This window comes from Danio aesculapii, chromosome 21 (genome assembly GCF_903798145.1).
Source record: "Danio aesculapii chromosome 21, fDanAes4.1, whole genome shotgun sequence".
Classification (NCBI taxonomy): Eukaryota; Metazoa; Chordata; class Actinopteri; order Cypriniformes; family Danionidae; genus Danio; species Danio aesculapii.
In genome coordinates this window covers 2,750,277-2,766,531 of record NC_079455.1, presented here as the reverse complement: position 1 = coordinate 2,766,531, position 16,255 = coordinate 2,750,277, and the positions used below count along the sequence as shown (strand labels likewise).

Here is a 16,255-nt window from a genome sequence, read left to right as displayed (position 1 = left end):
ATAAGAGTATAGCTAATATATTTGAACATACATATATATGTAAATTTTTGCAATAAGCCATTTTTGCAATATTTTTAAATATGTAGCATATATGACACTTTATATACGTAAAATTCAAAAATGAACTTCGTCTCACATATGTAATCAGCAAATATTTCCATAATATTTCCTAAATAAAATTGACACTGAACTCCCCCTCATCGCGAATATTATATAGGTACAAATAGCAAACGGTGAGCGTCACCACACTGGATTCAATAAATAAAGACCATCAATAAATAAATACGGTAATCAATAAATTAACAAAAATAGAACGTACCACGTAGGGAATGCAAAAGTAGCACTACGTTATCCTGCTATAATCTGGCAGTTTGTAAGACTAGTAGTGAAATGGAAGTAAATAAATAAATAAATAACCACAAGAAAGTAGTAAACATCAGTGTTTTGGCTACATCAAGGCCTAAAAAACACTCTGAATTGATGTAAACAATGCGGCGTTGCATTTTTCCGACAGAGAAGGTTGTGGAAATAATAGTATTTTGCATCTCAATACTTGATTTTACACGAATACAGGCAAGGCTGAGAGGATTTCGTGAGTGTTTTTCCCAATGGCGTGAACAGGAGGTAGCATCCAGTTAACTCCAAAACACTGTCTCCACTACAAAGTGCTCTCTTTTTTTTTTTTGTAAGGTCTTTGTAATTGTTTTGAAGCATCCTACTTTTAAATATTTCCCAATATTTCCTCAATTGCACAAACACTCATAAGGGGGCGCTACACATAAAATGGTTTTCTTAGCTAAGAGTGTTTGGCTCGTTTTTAGTACAAATCAAGATGAGTTTCCTAAACCAGTATTTCCCAACCCTGTTCCTGAAGGCACACCAACAGTACACGTTTTCAATCTCTCTAATCAAACACACCTGAATCAACTTATCATAACATCAGAAGAGACTCCAACACCTGAAGTTAACGGGGCAGGTAAGGGAGACATCCAAAATATGTTCTGCTGGTGTGCCTCCAGGAACAGGGTTGGGAAACACTGTCCTAGACTAGTAAAAAATATTGTTTTGTTTTCAGAATTATTAACTAGAAATGCAGTAAGTTTTCCCTTAAAACAGGCTAAATAATCTGCCAATGAGGTAAGACAATAATCTCATCTCAAAACTGAATACAGGATTATTTTCTTTCCTCATTGGCTGATTATTTAGCTTGTTTTAAGGGAAAACTCACTTCATTTTGACATATTATTTCTGAAAACAAGACAATATGTTTTGCTTTTCCAGAAAATGCTTCGTAATTGAACAATTTTTAGATATTTGGACTAAAACAAGTCAAAAACCCCTAGTAAAAACGCATTTTTTTTAGCAGCAGGGACGTTTCCATGCGGCGAAAACACCATGTGAGATTAATCCGTGACTGTACACTACAAAATAAACCCTGACAAACATGAACTCTTTTACAGTGTGTTCAGTGTGTCTAGACAACCCCTGATACAAAAACCAAAAAGTCAAGTTAAACGCTATACAAAATAATCATGGCGAACATCTCGAGGAGTGATGCATGATGGGAAGGTACCGCAAAGCACCTGGCTCGTTATACAAAAAACCCCCAATATTCAATATACAAGCTTCTCCTATTTACACGGATCTCTCCGATGTTGCATGGAGAAACACAAACCTGTAACCTAAGAGCTATGATGCGTTTAATATCACACACACACACACGCGCACACACACACACACACACACGCACACAAACGAGAAGTGCTAGATATCTGAAGCTCACAGTTCTAATTTAGCGGACCCGCTCTAGTAAACAAGACCCAAGACAAACATCATCATCATCATCATCATCATCATTCGGACAGAAACCAAATCAAATAAAAACACGGACAGATGAAACCGGTTGTTGAGGCAGTTATGTGGGAAATACGGAGGTTGTGCAGTTTCTCAGTCTTGTTGTCGGAGGTCTGAGGATGGGTTTTGTCCTCTTGGGTGGTCCAGAGTTCAGTGGATTCTCCGTGTCCTGATTCCCCTTCGGGCACCAGCATCTGACTCACTCAATCTGCAAGGGCGAACACACACACACACAGAGATCGCACGTTACTAGATGCTTAATGCATTATAATGTTAGCATTCTGTTAGCATTCGCGCAGCTCAAGACAGTAGAGGTCATGGGGTTTGACTTCCATGCAATGACAAAGCATGTTGACTTCATACAACAGATATCAATCTATCTGCGTCAATTAGGGCTGCATGATATTGGAAAAATGGAGAGGGGTCTGGCTGCAGACTCGGTGCAGTGCAATCTGAGCTGCATCTAATGCTTTTTAATGCGCTTACCTAACCCCACCCCTAACCCTACCCCTCACAGTGACGTCACTAGCTCTATAAAGTGCATGGTGTCTGAGATTGCATTTCTGAGCGATGCAATCTCAGCTTGCATCATAAAGGCTGCATCCAGATACTATTGGAAAAATCTGACACTACGATATTATTTCGTGTAATGATATATATATATTGCAATATGAATACAATATGAGTCACCAGATGACTCTAGATATCTCTATTTGGAAAAAATTAGTAATGTTAGCTCGATTGGGATGACTCTGCAGTAGGAGTGCACCTCTATAAAATCTAATAAACAATCTATAAGCTTTTTGGGGTCCCCCGACACATTTTCATCGTGGTCTGTGCTATCTGCGGTGCATTTCTGTATTTGCATGTGTTGTGAGTATTTTCATGCATTACAATCTATACATACATTCATTTTCTTTTCGGCTTAGTCCCTTTATTAATCAAGGGTCGCCACAGCGGAATGAACCGCCGAATCTATGAATACAATTAAGAAAAATATACAACTGAAATAATGGGCTTTATGTTTATGATCTAAGCGCAGAGTCTAAAGCGCAAAAGCAGGATGGAAAAATACGCTTTGTGCTGCGGTGCATGGTCTAACAGGGTTGAGCTTATCCTCTTAATGAGTTCTGTTTTATCATTCCTGAGTCTAACAGTAAACAAGTACGGTAATTAAATGATAATAATAAAAAAATTTCAATAAAATTAATCATAGTTAAGCTCATAAGTGGTACAATTTCTTATCCCTGAATGTTTTTTAAATCATTATACAGTCACAAGCATCAAACACACAGGCAAATGATCAATTATAATACCATCTCAACACTGCATATCCTGTGGTGTAACTATTGTGAATGATCACATTGATGAAATGTTATATTGTGCAGCTCTTTTCAAGTTATACACTGCAAGAAAAGCAGGGTTCCACACAACTCCTTGATCAAATTGATTGTTATCTTACATATTTACAGATATAAGTGGATTGAACAAAAAACATTGAAGTTGCCCCCTAAAAAACCCCTAAGAATTGTTTTGGTTCAACTCATATTACATTAGTTCTTTTTTTAATAATTATATTTTGGGGTGGGGGGGGGTTCACCTTACAGTAGAGAGTATTGACAGGCGAGCGTGGGGTGCAGAGAGGAGGGAAGGATTGGCACCTTGAGGCTGGAATTGATCTCAGGTCGCCGTGAGTACCGGAGTACATGTGTTGATGCACTAACCACTACGCCATTAGCGCCGACTTAAAGAAGTAGTTTGAACAAGCAGCAAAATTTATTTTTTGAGTGCACCTACGCTGTTAAATAAGTTCTTGCTGCCTTAAAAATTTTTAGTTGAATCAAATGAACCATTCTAGTCATCTCAATATGCATCATTGATTCATTTTCTTTTTCGGCTTAGTCCCTTTATTATTCAGGGGTCGCCACAGCGGAATGAACCGCCAACTTATCCAGCATATGTTTTACACAGCGGATGACCTTCCAGCCACAACCAAGTTCTGGGAAACACCCATACACACTCATTCACTACAGCCAATTTATCTAACACGGGGAGAACATGCAAACTCCACACAGAAATACCAACTGGCCCAGCCGGGACTTGAACCAGCGACCTTCTTGCTGTGAGGTGACAGTGCTAACCACTGAGCCACCATGCCACCCTTGCATCAATCATACTGACTCAAAAATATTAAGTTAAGCTTTGTTTAACTTAGAACATTTAGTTGAAACCTGCACTCAAAAAAAGTTGTCTTCCGGTTGTTCGAAGTATTTATTTAAAATGAGCTGCAACAACAATTCTCGAGGGCTTTTTGGGGAAAACGTAACTGTTTTATATTCAATCCACTTAAATTCAGAACAACTAATAAGTTAACTTAATTCCTACATGTTGTCCTAACACATATTGATTGTGAGGAACCCAGCATTTTTAAAGTGCTCAACTTCATATCAATTAAACTGACTCAAAAACTTAAGTTAGAACTTGTACAACTTAAAACATTTAGTTGAAACCTGATTAGTTTATTAAATTAAGTTAAAGCAACATAAAAATATTTGTTGTCTTGACTTTTTTATCTTTACATTTTTTACAGTGTAGCTTGTTCAGTTTACTATGGTGATATTAAAGAAACACCTCAGCATTATTTTAGGAAATAGGCTCATTTTACAACTCTCCTAGAGTTAAACTGTTTAGTTTTATCATTTTTGAATTCCTTCAGATGAACTCTGGGTCTGGCGGGAGCACTTTTAGCTTAGCTTAGCTTAGCATAATCAATTGAAACGGATTAGACCATTAGCATCTTGCTTATAATGTAAAATAGTTTTGATAATTTTTCTATTTAAAGCCTGACCTTTTTAAGATACATCAAGTACTAAGACTGACAAAAACTGAAAAGTAGCTATGTTCTAGAAACTATACTCTCATTCTGGCATAATAATCAAGGTAATTTGCTGTACCAATTTATCATTGATCGATTATTGATTATTACGCCAGAATGAGAGTATAGTCCTAGTCATATCGGCCTAGAAAATAGCAACTTTTAATTTTCCGTAACTTAGTACATGATGTGACTACAGAAAAGTTTTAAGTCACATAGGAAAATTATCAAAATTCTTTGGACATTTTTGAGCGAGATGCTAATGGTCTAATCTGAATCAATGATCGATGCTAAGCTAAGCTAAAAGTGCTTCCACCAGAGCAAACAGTGGAGTGTTCCTTTAAAAATCCCAAAGTTTATTATGAAGAAAAAAATCAGTAAAACACTTAAGTTGAAACCTGATCAACGTACCGAAATAAGTTAAAGCAACATATTTTTCAGTGTAGCTTGTCATTTTTACTATAGTAATATTAAAGAAACACCCCACCCTTTTTTTTGGAAATAGGCTTATATTGAGTTAAACGGTTTAGTTTTATCATTTTTGAATCAGTTCAGATGATCTCCTGGTCTGCCAGGAGCACTTTTAGCTTAGCTTAGCATAGATCATTGAATCGGATTAGACCATTAGCATCTCGCTCAAAAATGAACAAAGAATTTTGATCATTTTCCTATTTAAACCTTGACTCTTCTGTAGTTACATCTTACAAACTCACTACTTTATAATGAGTGAGTTTTGGTATTATTTCTATTTAAAGCTTGACATTTTTTGGATACAAAGTGTACTAAGACTGACAGAAAATTACAAATCTTATAATATGGTGTAATAATCAAGGAACTTTGCTGCCGTACCAATTTATTATAATTGATTATTACGCCAGAATGGTAATATAGTTTCTAGCCACATCGGCCTAGAAAAATAGCAATTTTTCAATTTCTGTCTGTCTTAGTAACATGATGTGACTACAGAAGAGTCGAGCTTTCAATAGGAAAATTATCCAAATTATTCTGACATTTTTGAGTGAGATGCTAATGGTCTAATCTCATTCAATGATCAGCTAAATCAGAACTAAGAATGTCAAACAGGTTGAGGGTGAGTAAATGATGACAGAATTTTTCATTCATATGTAAATGATGACAGAATTTTTTGGGTGAACGATCCCTGTGATGATTTTTCTTTGCAGTAAGACTTAAAATAAAGTTTCATTTGAATTAACATGCGTTAACTACCTTAGTTAATGATAAAATAAACAATGACCGCAATATTACAGCATTTATTGATCTTAATATTAACGTCTCTATTTATTATAAATGGCAAAAATCTAAAGTTGTATTTAAACTCAAGTTATTGCACTGTGAATTGATTTGTAGTGTTGATAATGATAAAATTATATAAGCAAATGAAGGTTAAACATTGTTTTCTCTATAAGGCTCATCTTCAAGAGGCGATACATCATATGAGGGTTAAAAAACATTTACCTGTTGAAATAATTCAGCTTCTGCATATAAAACTCGCCCGCTTTAAAAGAAGTTCACCAAAAACTGAAAAATCTGTCAGCATTCACTGAAATCTCCACTTATTCCAGACATATTTGAGTTTCTATTGACCACAAATAAATATTGAAAAGTCTTGGTAGCCATTGACTTCCATAGTAGTAAAAGAAAACACTATGGAAGTTAATGGCTTTTTTAGCATTCTTCACAATATTTTTTAGCTTACACGGTGGCTCAGTGGTTAGCACTGTTGCTTCACAGCAAGAAGGTCGCTGGTTCGAGTCCCGACTGGGCCAGTTGGCATTTCTGTGTAGAATTTGCATGTTCTCCTCATGTTGGCGTGGGTTTTCTCCGGGTGCTCCGGTTTCCCCCACAATTCCCAAGACATGCGCTATAGGTGAATTGGGTAAGCTAAACTGTCTGTAGTGTATGTGTGTGAAGGTTGCAGCTGCAAGGGCACCCGCTGTTTAAAACATCTGCTGGATAAGTTGGTGGTTCATTCCGCTGTGGTGACTCCTGAATAACAAAGGGACTAAGCTGAAGGAAATTAATGAAAATGTATTTTGTGTTCAACAGAAAAAATCTCAAAGTTTTTACTGCTAAAAATGTGATTCTTATGTAGTTTTTGCCTTGTTTTAAGTGCAAAAATAAAAAATCAACATTTCAAAGCCAAAACAAGATTATTTTGCTTGATTTAAGGCTAAAATCATTTATTTTTGACTCATTATTTCTGGAAACAAGACAATATTTTTTTTGCTTGTCTAGAAAATGCTTCTTGATTTAAGAATATTCAGAAATTTGGACTAGAAACAAGACAAAAACTCTGAGTAAGAAAAGCATTTGTTGCAGTGTCGTAACCATTAGAGTATAAAGCGAGAACTGTCCTTTCAAAAATGTAGAAACACACAAACAGAAGCATCTGATCATCTGTTTCTTTGTGATGCAAATATTTTCCAGTCGCTTCGTATTGTACTATTTTTATAAACTGAAGAGAGGGAAAATTATATAAGCGTTATGATTATGCCAATTTAAAAGGCCAATATAATAGAACCAGTATCATCTGGTGTAAAATATATCTGGGTCCCACTCTGCCATAAAGTGATTCACTGAAATTCCTCTATGTATACATTTTAGGATTTCTAAAAAACAATCCTCTTGTTTGACTCATTTTACATCTCTCCTGGTGTTAAAAAGTTGAGCTTTACCATTTTTTAATCCATTCAGCTGATCTCTGGGTCTAGCTTTTTACAAGGCTGTCCGCGAGGTCTTAGAAAAAATCTTAATATGTCTTAAATTTCAAAAACCTTAAAGGCCTTAAAAAAATTTCACTAAAATAAAATATTTATATAATATTATATAATATAAATATATATATATATACACACAGCTGAAGTCAGAATTATTAGCCTCCTGTTTAACAATTTCTGTTTAACGGAGAGAAGAGTTTCTTTAACACATTTCTAATCATAATAGTTTTAATAACTCATCTCTAATAACTGATTTATTTTCTCTTTGTCATGATGACAGTAAATAAAATTTGACTAGATATTCTTCAAGACACATCTATACAGCTTACAGTGACATTTAAAGGCTTAACTAGGTTAATTAGGTTAACTAGGCAGGATAGGGTAATTAGGCAAGTTATTGTATAATGATGGTTCGTTCTGTAGACTATCGGAAAAAAAATATAGCTTAAAGGGGCTAATAATATTGACCTTAAAATGGTGTTTAAAAAATTAAAAACTGCTTTTATTTTAGCCGAAATAAAACCAATAAGACTTTCTCCAGAAGAAAAAATATTATCAGACATACTGTGAAAATTTCCTAGCTCTGTTAAACATCATTTGGGAAATATTTAAAAAGAAGAAAAAAAAAATTAAAGGGGGGCTAATAATTCTGACTTCAACTATATATATTTAGATGTGTGTGTGTGTGTGTGTGTGTGTGTGTGTGTGTGTGTTTATTCCAAAAAAAAAATCACAACAGCTGTTAACATGTTTACAGCAAATTTCCCTAATTAAATTCCCTAAGTAGTGAAAAAAACTAAAGCATCCCTTTACATGATCTTCCGTTAATACAAAAACTATTTACTGAAGTAACTGGGCCACTGGAAAAAATCCTTAGTGTTTAGCCCTGTACAAGTCTATATTTAATTCATAATGCTCTTAAATGGTCTTTAAAAGTCTTTAATTTGACTTAAAGAAACCTGCAGAAACCCTGTTTTAGCTTAGCTTAGCATAAGTCATTGAATGAGATTAGACCATTAGCATCTCACTCAAAAATGTCAGAATAATTTGGATAATTTTCCTATTGAAAGCTCGACTCTTCTGTAGTCACATCATGTTACTAAGACAGACAGAAATTGAAAAATTGCTATTTTTCTAGACCGATGTGGCTAGGAACTATATTCTCATTCTGGCGTAATAATTAATGATAAATTGGTACGGCAGCAAAGTTCCTTGATTCCATTCCAAACTTCCATAGTGTTTTCTTGGAAGTCAATGGCTACCAAGACTTTTCAATATACATTTGTAGTCAATAGAAACTCAAATATGTCTGGAATAAGTGGAGATTTCAGTGAATGCTGACAGATTTTTCAGTTTTTGGTGAACTTCTTTTAAAGCGGGCGAGTTTTATATGCAGAAGCTGAATTATTTCAACAAGTAAATGTTTTTTAACCCTCATATGATGTATCGCCTCTTGAAGATGAGCCTTATAGAGAAAACAATGTTTAACCTTCATTTGCTTATATAATTTATCATTATCAACACTACAAATCCATTCACAGTGCAATAACTTGAGTTTAAATACAACTTTAGATTTTTGCCATTTATAATAAATAGAGACGTTAATATTAAGATCGATAAATGCTGTAATATTGCGGTCATTGTTTATTTTATCATAAACTATGATAAGTAGTTAACGCATATTAATTCAAATGAAACCTTATTTTAAGTCTTACTGCAAAGAAAAATCATTACAGGGATCGTTCACCCAAAAAATTCTGTCATCATTTACTCACCCTCAACCTATTTGGGATTCTTTGTTCGGTTCAACACAAAAGACAGTAATTTGAAGAATGTTGTAAACAGGTAACCATTAGTAGGAAAAACTATTGAAGTCGATGGTTACAGGTTTCCAGCATTCTTCAGTAGATCTTTATTTGTGTTCAACAGAACAAAACAAAAACTAGTTTGGAACAGGTGAAATGATGACAAAATGTTCATTTTTGAGTGAACTACCCCTTTAACTTCAGAGTGAGGAAGTTAAACTACCCCTTTAACTTCAGAGAGAGGAAGTTAAACTACCCCTTTAACTTCATGTGAGTGTTATTGTTTATATTAATGTAGATGCAAGAGAAGCTTTTGTCAGAAGCAAGGGTGCATGTTTGATAGATCAGGAACTCAAATCAACATTCAGAGAAAAAAAAGGTCATCTCAAGCTTTTACTTGACTGTCAAAACTGTGAAAGTGAGTACTTTATGCAAGTGGATTTCTTTAATATCATACTTGCGCATCCAAAATCTGTGCACGTTAAGTGCTCTAAACCAAGTGCTATCCAAAGTGCAAAACCAAGTTCAAGAAAATCAGTAAGAAAAAAAGAAAGGGAATGTCTTTGAAGGTAAACAGCAATAATATTCATACTTCTCACTATAAGAACAGCATGCCATGTCAAGCTGAAAGACAATTGAGCATAGTCTCTCAGGAATGTACGGAGTTATACGATATTTATAAATAAAGTGCACAATTCACGTTGCTTCACATCACATAAGCAAATGGTTTGCAGGACATGCAGAGAAATGAATCTTGACGCTTTAACAGGGCTACTTGCTGCCACTTATCTTGTAGCATAAGGGGAGACAGAGATGCAACCAACCTTTTGAGGCATTGGCACGTCCTCCCGAAATGGAGAAGTCTATACCAGCGTAAGCGTCGCTCTCTTGGAGGTTGCTATGGGCTGGGCGTGGAGCGTCGTGTGTGACCCGGGCCACTTCTCTCAGGTCCAGAGCGATGTAGTTGAGGTAGCTGGATGAGGTGTTCTGAGGCGTCCCACCCATGACGGAGTTTGGGGAGGCGTCCGGGTGCGACCACATGCTATCGAAGGAGCTGGAGTTCTGCCATCTGCTAGCTTCGGGGAGATTCTGATTGGCTGAGGGCCTGATTCCGCAACCACTAGCAAAAGTAGCCGGCGAGGGGATGAAAGTCTCCGAACTGTGCCGCCTCCGCCCCTGCGGGTCCGCTCTGATGACTTTGGGCTCCGTGTGAGTGAACGGCAGTCGCTCGGAGATGCAAAGATGCTGCATGGTTCTTAAGGGAACATCACCGCATTCACCGTGCACCTTTTCGGGATCTAAATTAGCGGAGGTCTGTCCGTATGAGCACCCTAAGGGGCGAGCATAATTGGGGGGATTCCATGGAGCAACAAGGGAGTGTCGCGGAGGCCGGTCCTTTAGGAGATTATCCATGTTTAGACCCAAATAATCATGGTCTGGAGAGGAGCAACACATCCGGTAGCAGGGTTGAGAGGGTGGAGGTGTCGAGGGCGAGTCTGCGGAGGGTGGAGACACAGCGGGGTGAGCGAGACGAGGACCAAAGTCCATGTGAATATACTCCCCGGGACTAGGAGGACTCATGGGATCAGCTGGAGACATGGGAACGTATTCAGCCTTTTCGTGCTTTTCTCGTGACGGGGCTTTGTAGGAGCGCGGAAGCGAGAAATATGAGGCCTTGATGGATTCGGGTGAGGCTTGAGAAAAGCCTTCAGCTATTGTAAGCTGTGACATATCCATGTAGTCGTCGTACTCCGCCTGCTCCCTACTTGAGGGGCTGTCACTAGGAAGCATCATCATGTATCCGTACCGGTCCGACTGCTGCGAGGAACAGGGGTGGATGTCCAGAGACGCAGGGTGGTTTGCTCGGGGTTGCATAGGGGTGTAATCTGCATTAGGAGAAGAAGCCATGCTGTAGATCATAGGCATGTAGCCGTCATCTTTTGGCAGTTTCTTCTGACACTCAGAGCTGAGCAAGGGAGGCTTGTTTGGGTGATGTAACTCAGAGTAAGACTTATAGGCTGACTTCAGCAGGCACGAGCAAACCTGCTGTCGTTTAGACTCCAGCGGTTCATCAAAAGACGATGAGGTCTGCGTGGCTTTCTGCTGCGTGATGCTCAAGCTGCCGCCTAGCTTTGGCTTGGACGAGTGTGCCAGCTTCAGGAAAGTCCTCTCCATGTAACTGCTCTCCTCCTCGAACGTCCTCGCACCATCTCTGTGCCAATCCATAGTCATGTACTCAGTCAGCCTGTAGTCGTCCCTAATCGGCGGGGTGCTGCCGTGGGATTCGGGTGTGGTACAACTTGCGTGAAAGTACCTGAAGTCGCAGGGGCTGGGACAGAACTCGTCAGAGGAGTTGAATCCTCCGTCGCTGGGGGAGCCACAGATGGAGGAGCTCGAGGGACGAGTGTGTGTGTCTGAAGCCGAGCCGTGCCCACTACTGCTGGACACACTGATCGGGCTGGTGGCAGACAGGAAGTGAGATACGGGGAGTGATGCGGAGCGTGTGTGGTGTGTCTGATTGGGTGATGCATGAGCGCAGCAGCTGCCGCTTTCCTCCCGGCCCACACTGAGAATGGGGGTATTGATGTGCACTAGGCTGCCTGTCCCAGAGCTGAGGGGGCGGTCCTGAGTGCCTTCGCCCTCGCTGGAGGTGCGGTAGCGCTGACCCCGCCCTCTGCTTTTCCCTGTGGGCGGCGTGCCAGTCATTGAATCCGTTCTGGAGGCGCGCTGGAGCCCAGTTTGGCTTGGGGGGAGATTTCCGAGATGCCGGCGAGTCGTAATAAACGGCAGCGGATTTGCGCCAGATGACTGGCTTTTGCTCCTTGGCCTAAAGTCAGGAAAGGCCTTCAGAGCCTTCATAGTGTCTAGAATGGTCTCGTGCATGTTCTGCGCCACAACAGAGTCCTCGACTTGCACCCATATCTCACCAGGGCCGATGGAAGAAGAGCGGCCCACCTCGATAAAGAAGAAGCTCTCGGAGTGACCGCAGCGTCGAATGTTCATTAGCGGCAGGTTGACGGCAGGCGTCTCCGAGTTCAGCTTCACCAGGTGAATAGTCTTGGCGGAAAGGCACAGACGGTACACCCCCATTAAGTTTCGAGTCTGACCTAAGCCTTTAGGCTTGACGTTCACCTGCCACACCTCCTTGAAAATAGTTCCTGGTGAAATCGTCCCATAACCATCATCAAGTTCGTCGTTGTCCAGCTGCCCCTTTTTCCCCTCCGTCATAAGTTCCGTTATGGACAAGTACCACTCTTCTTGCTCCTGTTCGCTCTCGGCTACAACAGCAAAGTATTCGTCTTTAGTATAAAGGGCAATGAGGTATTTGTTCTTAGCATCAGCCCTCTTATTAACCGTAAAACACTGCGACAGATAAATCACCCTTTTGGCAGGGCACGTGACACCAGAGGCAGCAGCTTTGAGGGCATTTCGAAATTTCTTCTCGCTGTCGTAATACTCCAAGCGGCTGGGCCCGAGGTTGCTGGGGCCCCGCAAAACGAAGAACCTCTTGTGGCCGTGCTTCTGCTTTCGCAGATAGCCACACTTCCAGATGTCCCGGTCCAGGCCACCGGAGCAGGCGGCGGCAGCGGCCAGGGCGGCAGCAGTGGTGTCAGCGCTGAGCACGCGGCAGAAGGCAGAGTCGTGCACCTTATACTGTAGGGCTGGCAGGTTCTTCCTCAGCACAGCATCCTGAGGGCTCTCATCCGGGAACAGATGGTGCACTTTAAAGTGGTAAGGCGGATGGTACCTCCTCTGTGGCTGGCAATGAGAGGAGGCTGATAAGTGCATGGGCAAACGGCAGCCGCTGTTATTGATTGAGGTGGAGGTGGAGGAGGAGGAGGAGGAGGAGGATGGAGGCTCCCCGGCAGCAGCACAAGAGATGCTGCTCGCGGATGTTTTCGTGACAGCGCGACGCGGTTGAGCCTCCAGTGTCAACATGACGCCGTGATTCGGTAAACGCGGCCGGTCTTCCATGGGACAATGCAATGAAAGGTCACTTTACCTCCGCTTTACGCCGATGCACGGCCCATTTTGTTGGCTAGCTCGGATACAATTAGACGTTGCAGTAATCCGTGCTGCTGCTTCCCGATGTATCGCCCCGGTGAATGTTCAGCACGACGAAACGCTGCATCTTCGCGAAGCCTCCATCATCGCTCGCTGCCATTATAAATCTTTATTTGCCCGCTTCACTCATGGTGTCTACACATCACTACAGCCCAGCGAAAACATCACGTGACGCGCACGTCAGCGCACTGCGCGGGGTGAACGGGGTCAGCGGGCGCTCCTCATTGGTCCGTTCGCTAAAAGACGCGGTGATTGACGTGCTTTCAAACGAATCAGAGCCGTGAATCCAGCAAGCGCGCCTCGCCGATTGGACAGGAGCTCTGCCGTCTGCTTCTGTGTGCAGAGTCTGTGCTGAAATAAATATCTTTGTAAAGAGAATAAGGATGAGGGCGAGATGGCTTATTTACACGAGATACAACGGCGCATCTTATTAATATCCAGGAGGGTTTCAGCGGCGGACAGAAGCCTAGTGCTTTATCAGTGTACAGTTTAGACAATCCAACTGATTCTTTCTCGTTTTTAATATTCAAACCATTTCAGAACAATATCAGAGAATATAAAGCCGTGGTGGCTAGACAACGCTAATGTTAAACAAAAGCCTTTTAAAAGCTTATATGCATTTATACATATGCTTTCAGATCAAAAATAGATTGATCTCCTCCTAATTTATAAAAACTATACACAATTGCACGTATTTGATTAATCAATATATGATTACACCCCTCACAATCTCCTTTAAATCAATTAAATGAAGAGTTTAGATGCAAAAACTTCTACATGTCAAAAAGGATCATTTTTATCAACCTCCTCTGTTTATGTTTAATTATTTCACTTTACAGACGATGAAAATACCCTATTCATCAACATAAAAGTGAATTTACTGAACCAACACACAAGTGCCTGACAAATGGTCATTTTAGAAGAAACGTTTAGATGGCATTTAGAGGTTTTTGCATCTGAACTCTTCAAATATTTCCTAAAGGATGCTTTACAATATCAGGCTTTATTAGTATTTTTCATTTCATTTTCTTTTCGGCTTAGTCCCTTTATTAATCCAGGGTTGCCACTGTGGAATGAACCACCAACTTATCCAGCAAGTTTTTACGCAGCGGATGCCCTTCCAGCCGCAACCCATCTTTGGGAAACATCCACACACACTACAGACAATTCAGCCTACCCAATTCACCTGTACTGCATGTGTTTGCACTGTGGGGGAAACCGGAGCACCCGGAGGAAACCCATGCAAACGCAGGGAGAACATGCAAACTCCACATAGAAACGCCAACTGAGCCTCGAACCAGCGACCCTCTTGCTGTGAGGCAACAGCACTACCTACTGCGTCACTGCTTCGCCCGGCTTTATTATTATTATTATTATTATTATTATTATTATTATTATTATTATTATTTATTTGCTCATTTATTTAACAGGGACAATACACTTGACATTATACAAAGACAACTGATGTTGCGTACATAGAGCTTATAGCATAAAGCTAATTTGCAGCCCTCGTCCCTTGTTAGGCTTTACATAAAAAATAAACAAAAACAAGACAAAAAAACAATACAACAAACATGTACAGTATATACAGAGCCACAAACATAAAATGTAAGTCACTCTGCATGCTAAGAGAAATAGCCTATCAACCTGGCCAACCTGAAAGAATAATAAGTAATATTCACATTGCTGAAAAGATTTCAACCCTTCTTTTAGCTTTACAGAAAAAAACTGGGAGTTCTGATTGTAGTTTTAAATCAACAGGCATGGCATTCTATAGATGTGAACCTTTCACTGAAAAGGATGACTGACCCATAGTGGTTCTGCATCTGCGGATTAAACAATTCCCCCTTACTGCCTCTCTAGTCTTTACCCCATCACTGCTGAATTTATGTATCAAGTCACCACTTTAGGGGCAAGACCAGGTATACACTTAAACGAATGTGAATACATGAAATGGAAACTTAATAAATCATCAAAATTTAACAAGTTATATATTTTTAAGAATTTGACAATAATGCCATATTATTGGTTTCTGATCAATTACTTTTAAAGTTTGTTAGTAAAGTGACATTACAGGCTGTGCATATACATTAGATTAGTCTGTACTGAAGCCATATCTGGAGCTAATCTAACAACATAGCTTCCAATAACAGTCCAAAAATTTAAAGCCCAAATTTATATATCAAATATAATATATTTGAAGAGTTCAGATGCAAAAACCTCTAAGTGCTGTCTGAAATTTCCATTAAAAACGGAAAAAAAAATTCAGCCTCCTTTGTTTATGTTGATGCAGTTGAAGTCAGAATTATTAGGCCCCCGGATTATTAGCCCCCCTGTTTATTTTATCTCCAATTTCTGTTTAATGGTGAGACGTTATTTATGACACATTACTTCTAAACATAATAGTTTTAATAACTCATCTCTAATAACTGATTTATTTTATCTTTGTCATGATGACAGTAAATAATATTAGACTAGATATTCTTCAAGACACTTCTATACAGCTTAAAGTGACATTTAAAGGCTTAACTAGGTTAATTAGGTTAACTAGGCAGGTTAGGGTAATTAGGCAAGTTATTATATAACGATGGTTTGTTCTGTAGACTATCAGAAAAAATATATAGCTTAAAGGGGCTAATAATATTGACCTTAAAATGGTGTTCAAAAATTAAAAACTGCTTTTATCCTAGCCGAAATAAAACAAATAAGACTTTCTCCAGAAGAAAAAATATTATCAGTGAAAATGTGAAAATTTCCTTGCTCTGTTAAACATCATTTGGAAAATATTTTTAAAAAATATTAAAAGGGGGGCTAATAATTCTGACTTCAACTGTATTTTTCAACGGAAAAGGACTTATTCTTTGCCATAAAAGTGATACACAAGAGCCTGATAAAAATGCTCCTTTTAGAGGACAATT

General features: G+C 39.4%; 1 protein-coding gene across 1 annotated transcript; it reads right to left on the bottom strand.

The window, feature by feature from the left end:
- Positions 1-1,145: 1,145 nt before the first annotated feature.
- irs4a (insulin receptor substrate 4a) lies at positions 1,146-13,480 on the bottom strand. The gene is made up of 2 exons (XM_056446673.1): positions 10,097-13,480; positions 1,146-2,062 (listed from the first exon to the last, which is right to left on the bottom strand). Exons 1-2 carry the CDS (start codon positions 13,245-13,247, stop codon positions 2,058-2,060), a joined length of 3,156 nt encoding a protein of 1,051 aa, XP_056302648.1. The 5' UTR covers positions 13,248-13,480; the 3' UTR covers positions 1,146-2,057.
- Between the last annotated feature and the right edge of the window lie 2,775 nt (positions 13,481-16,255).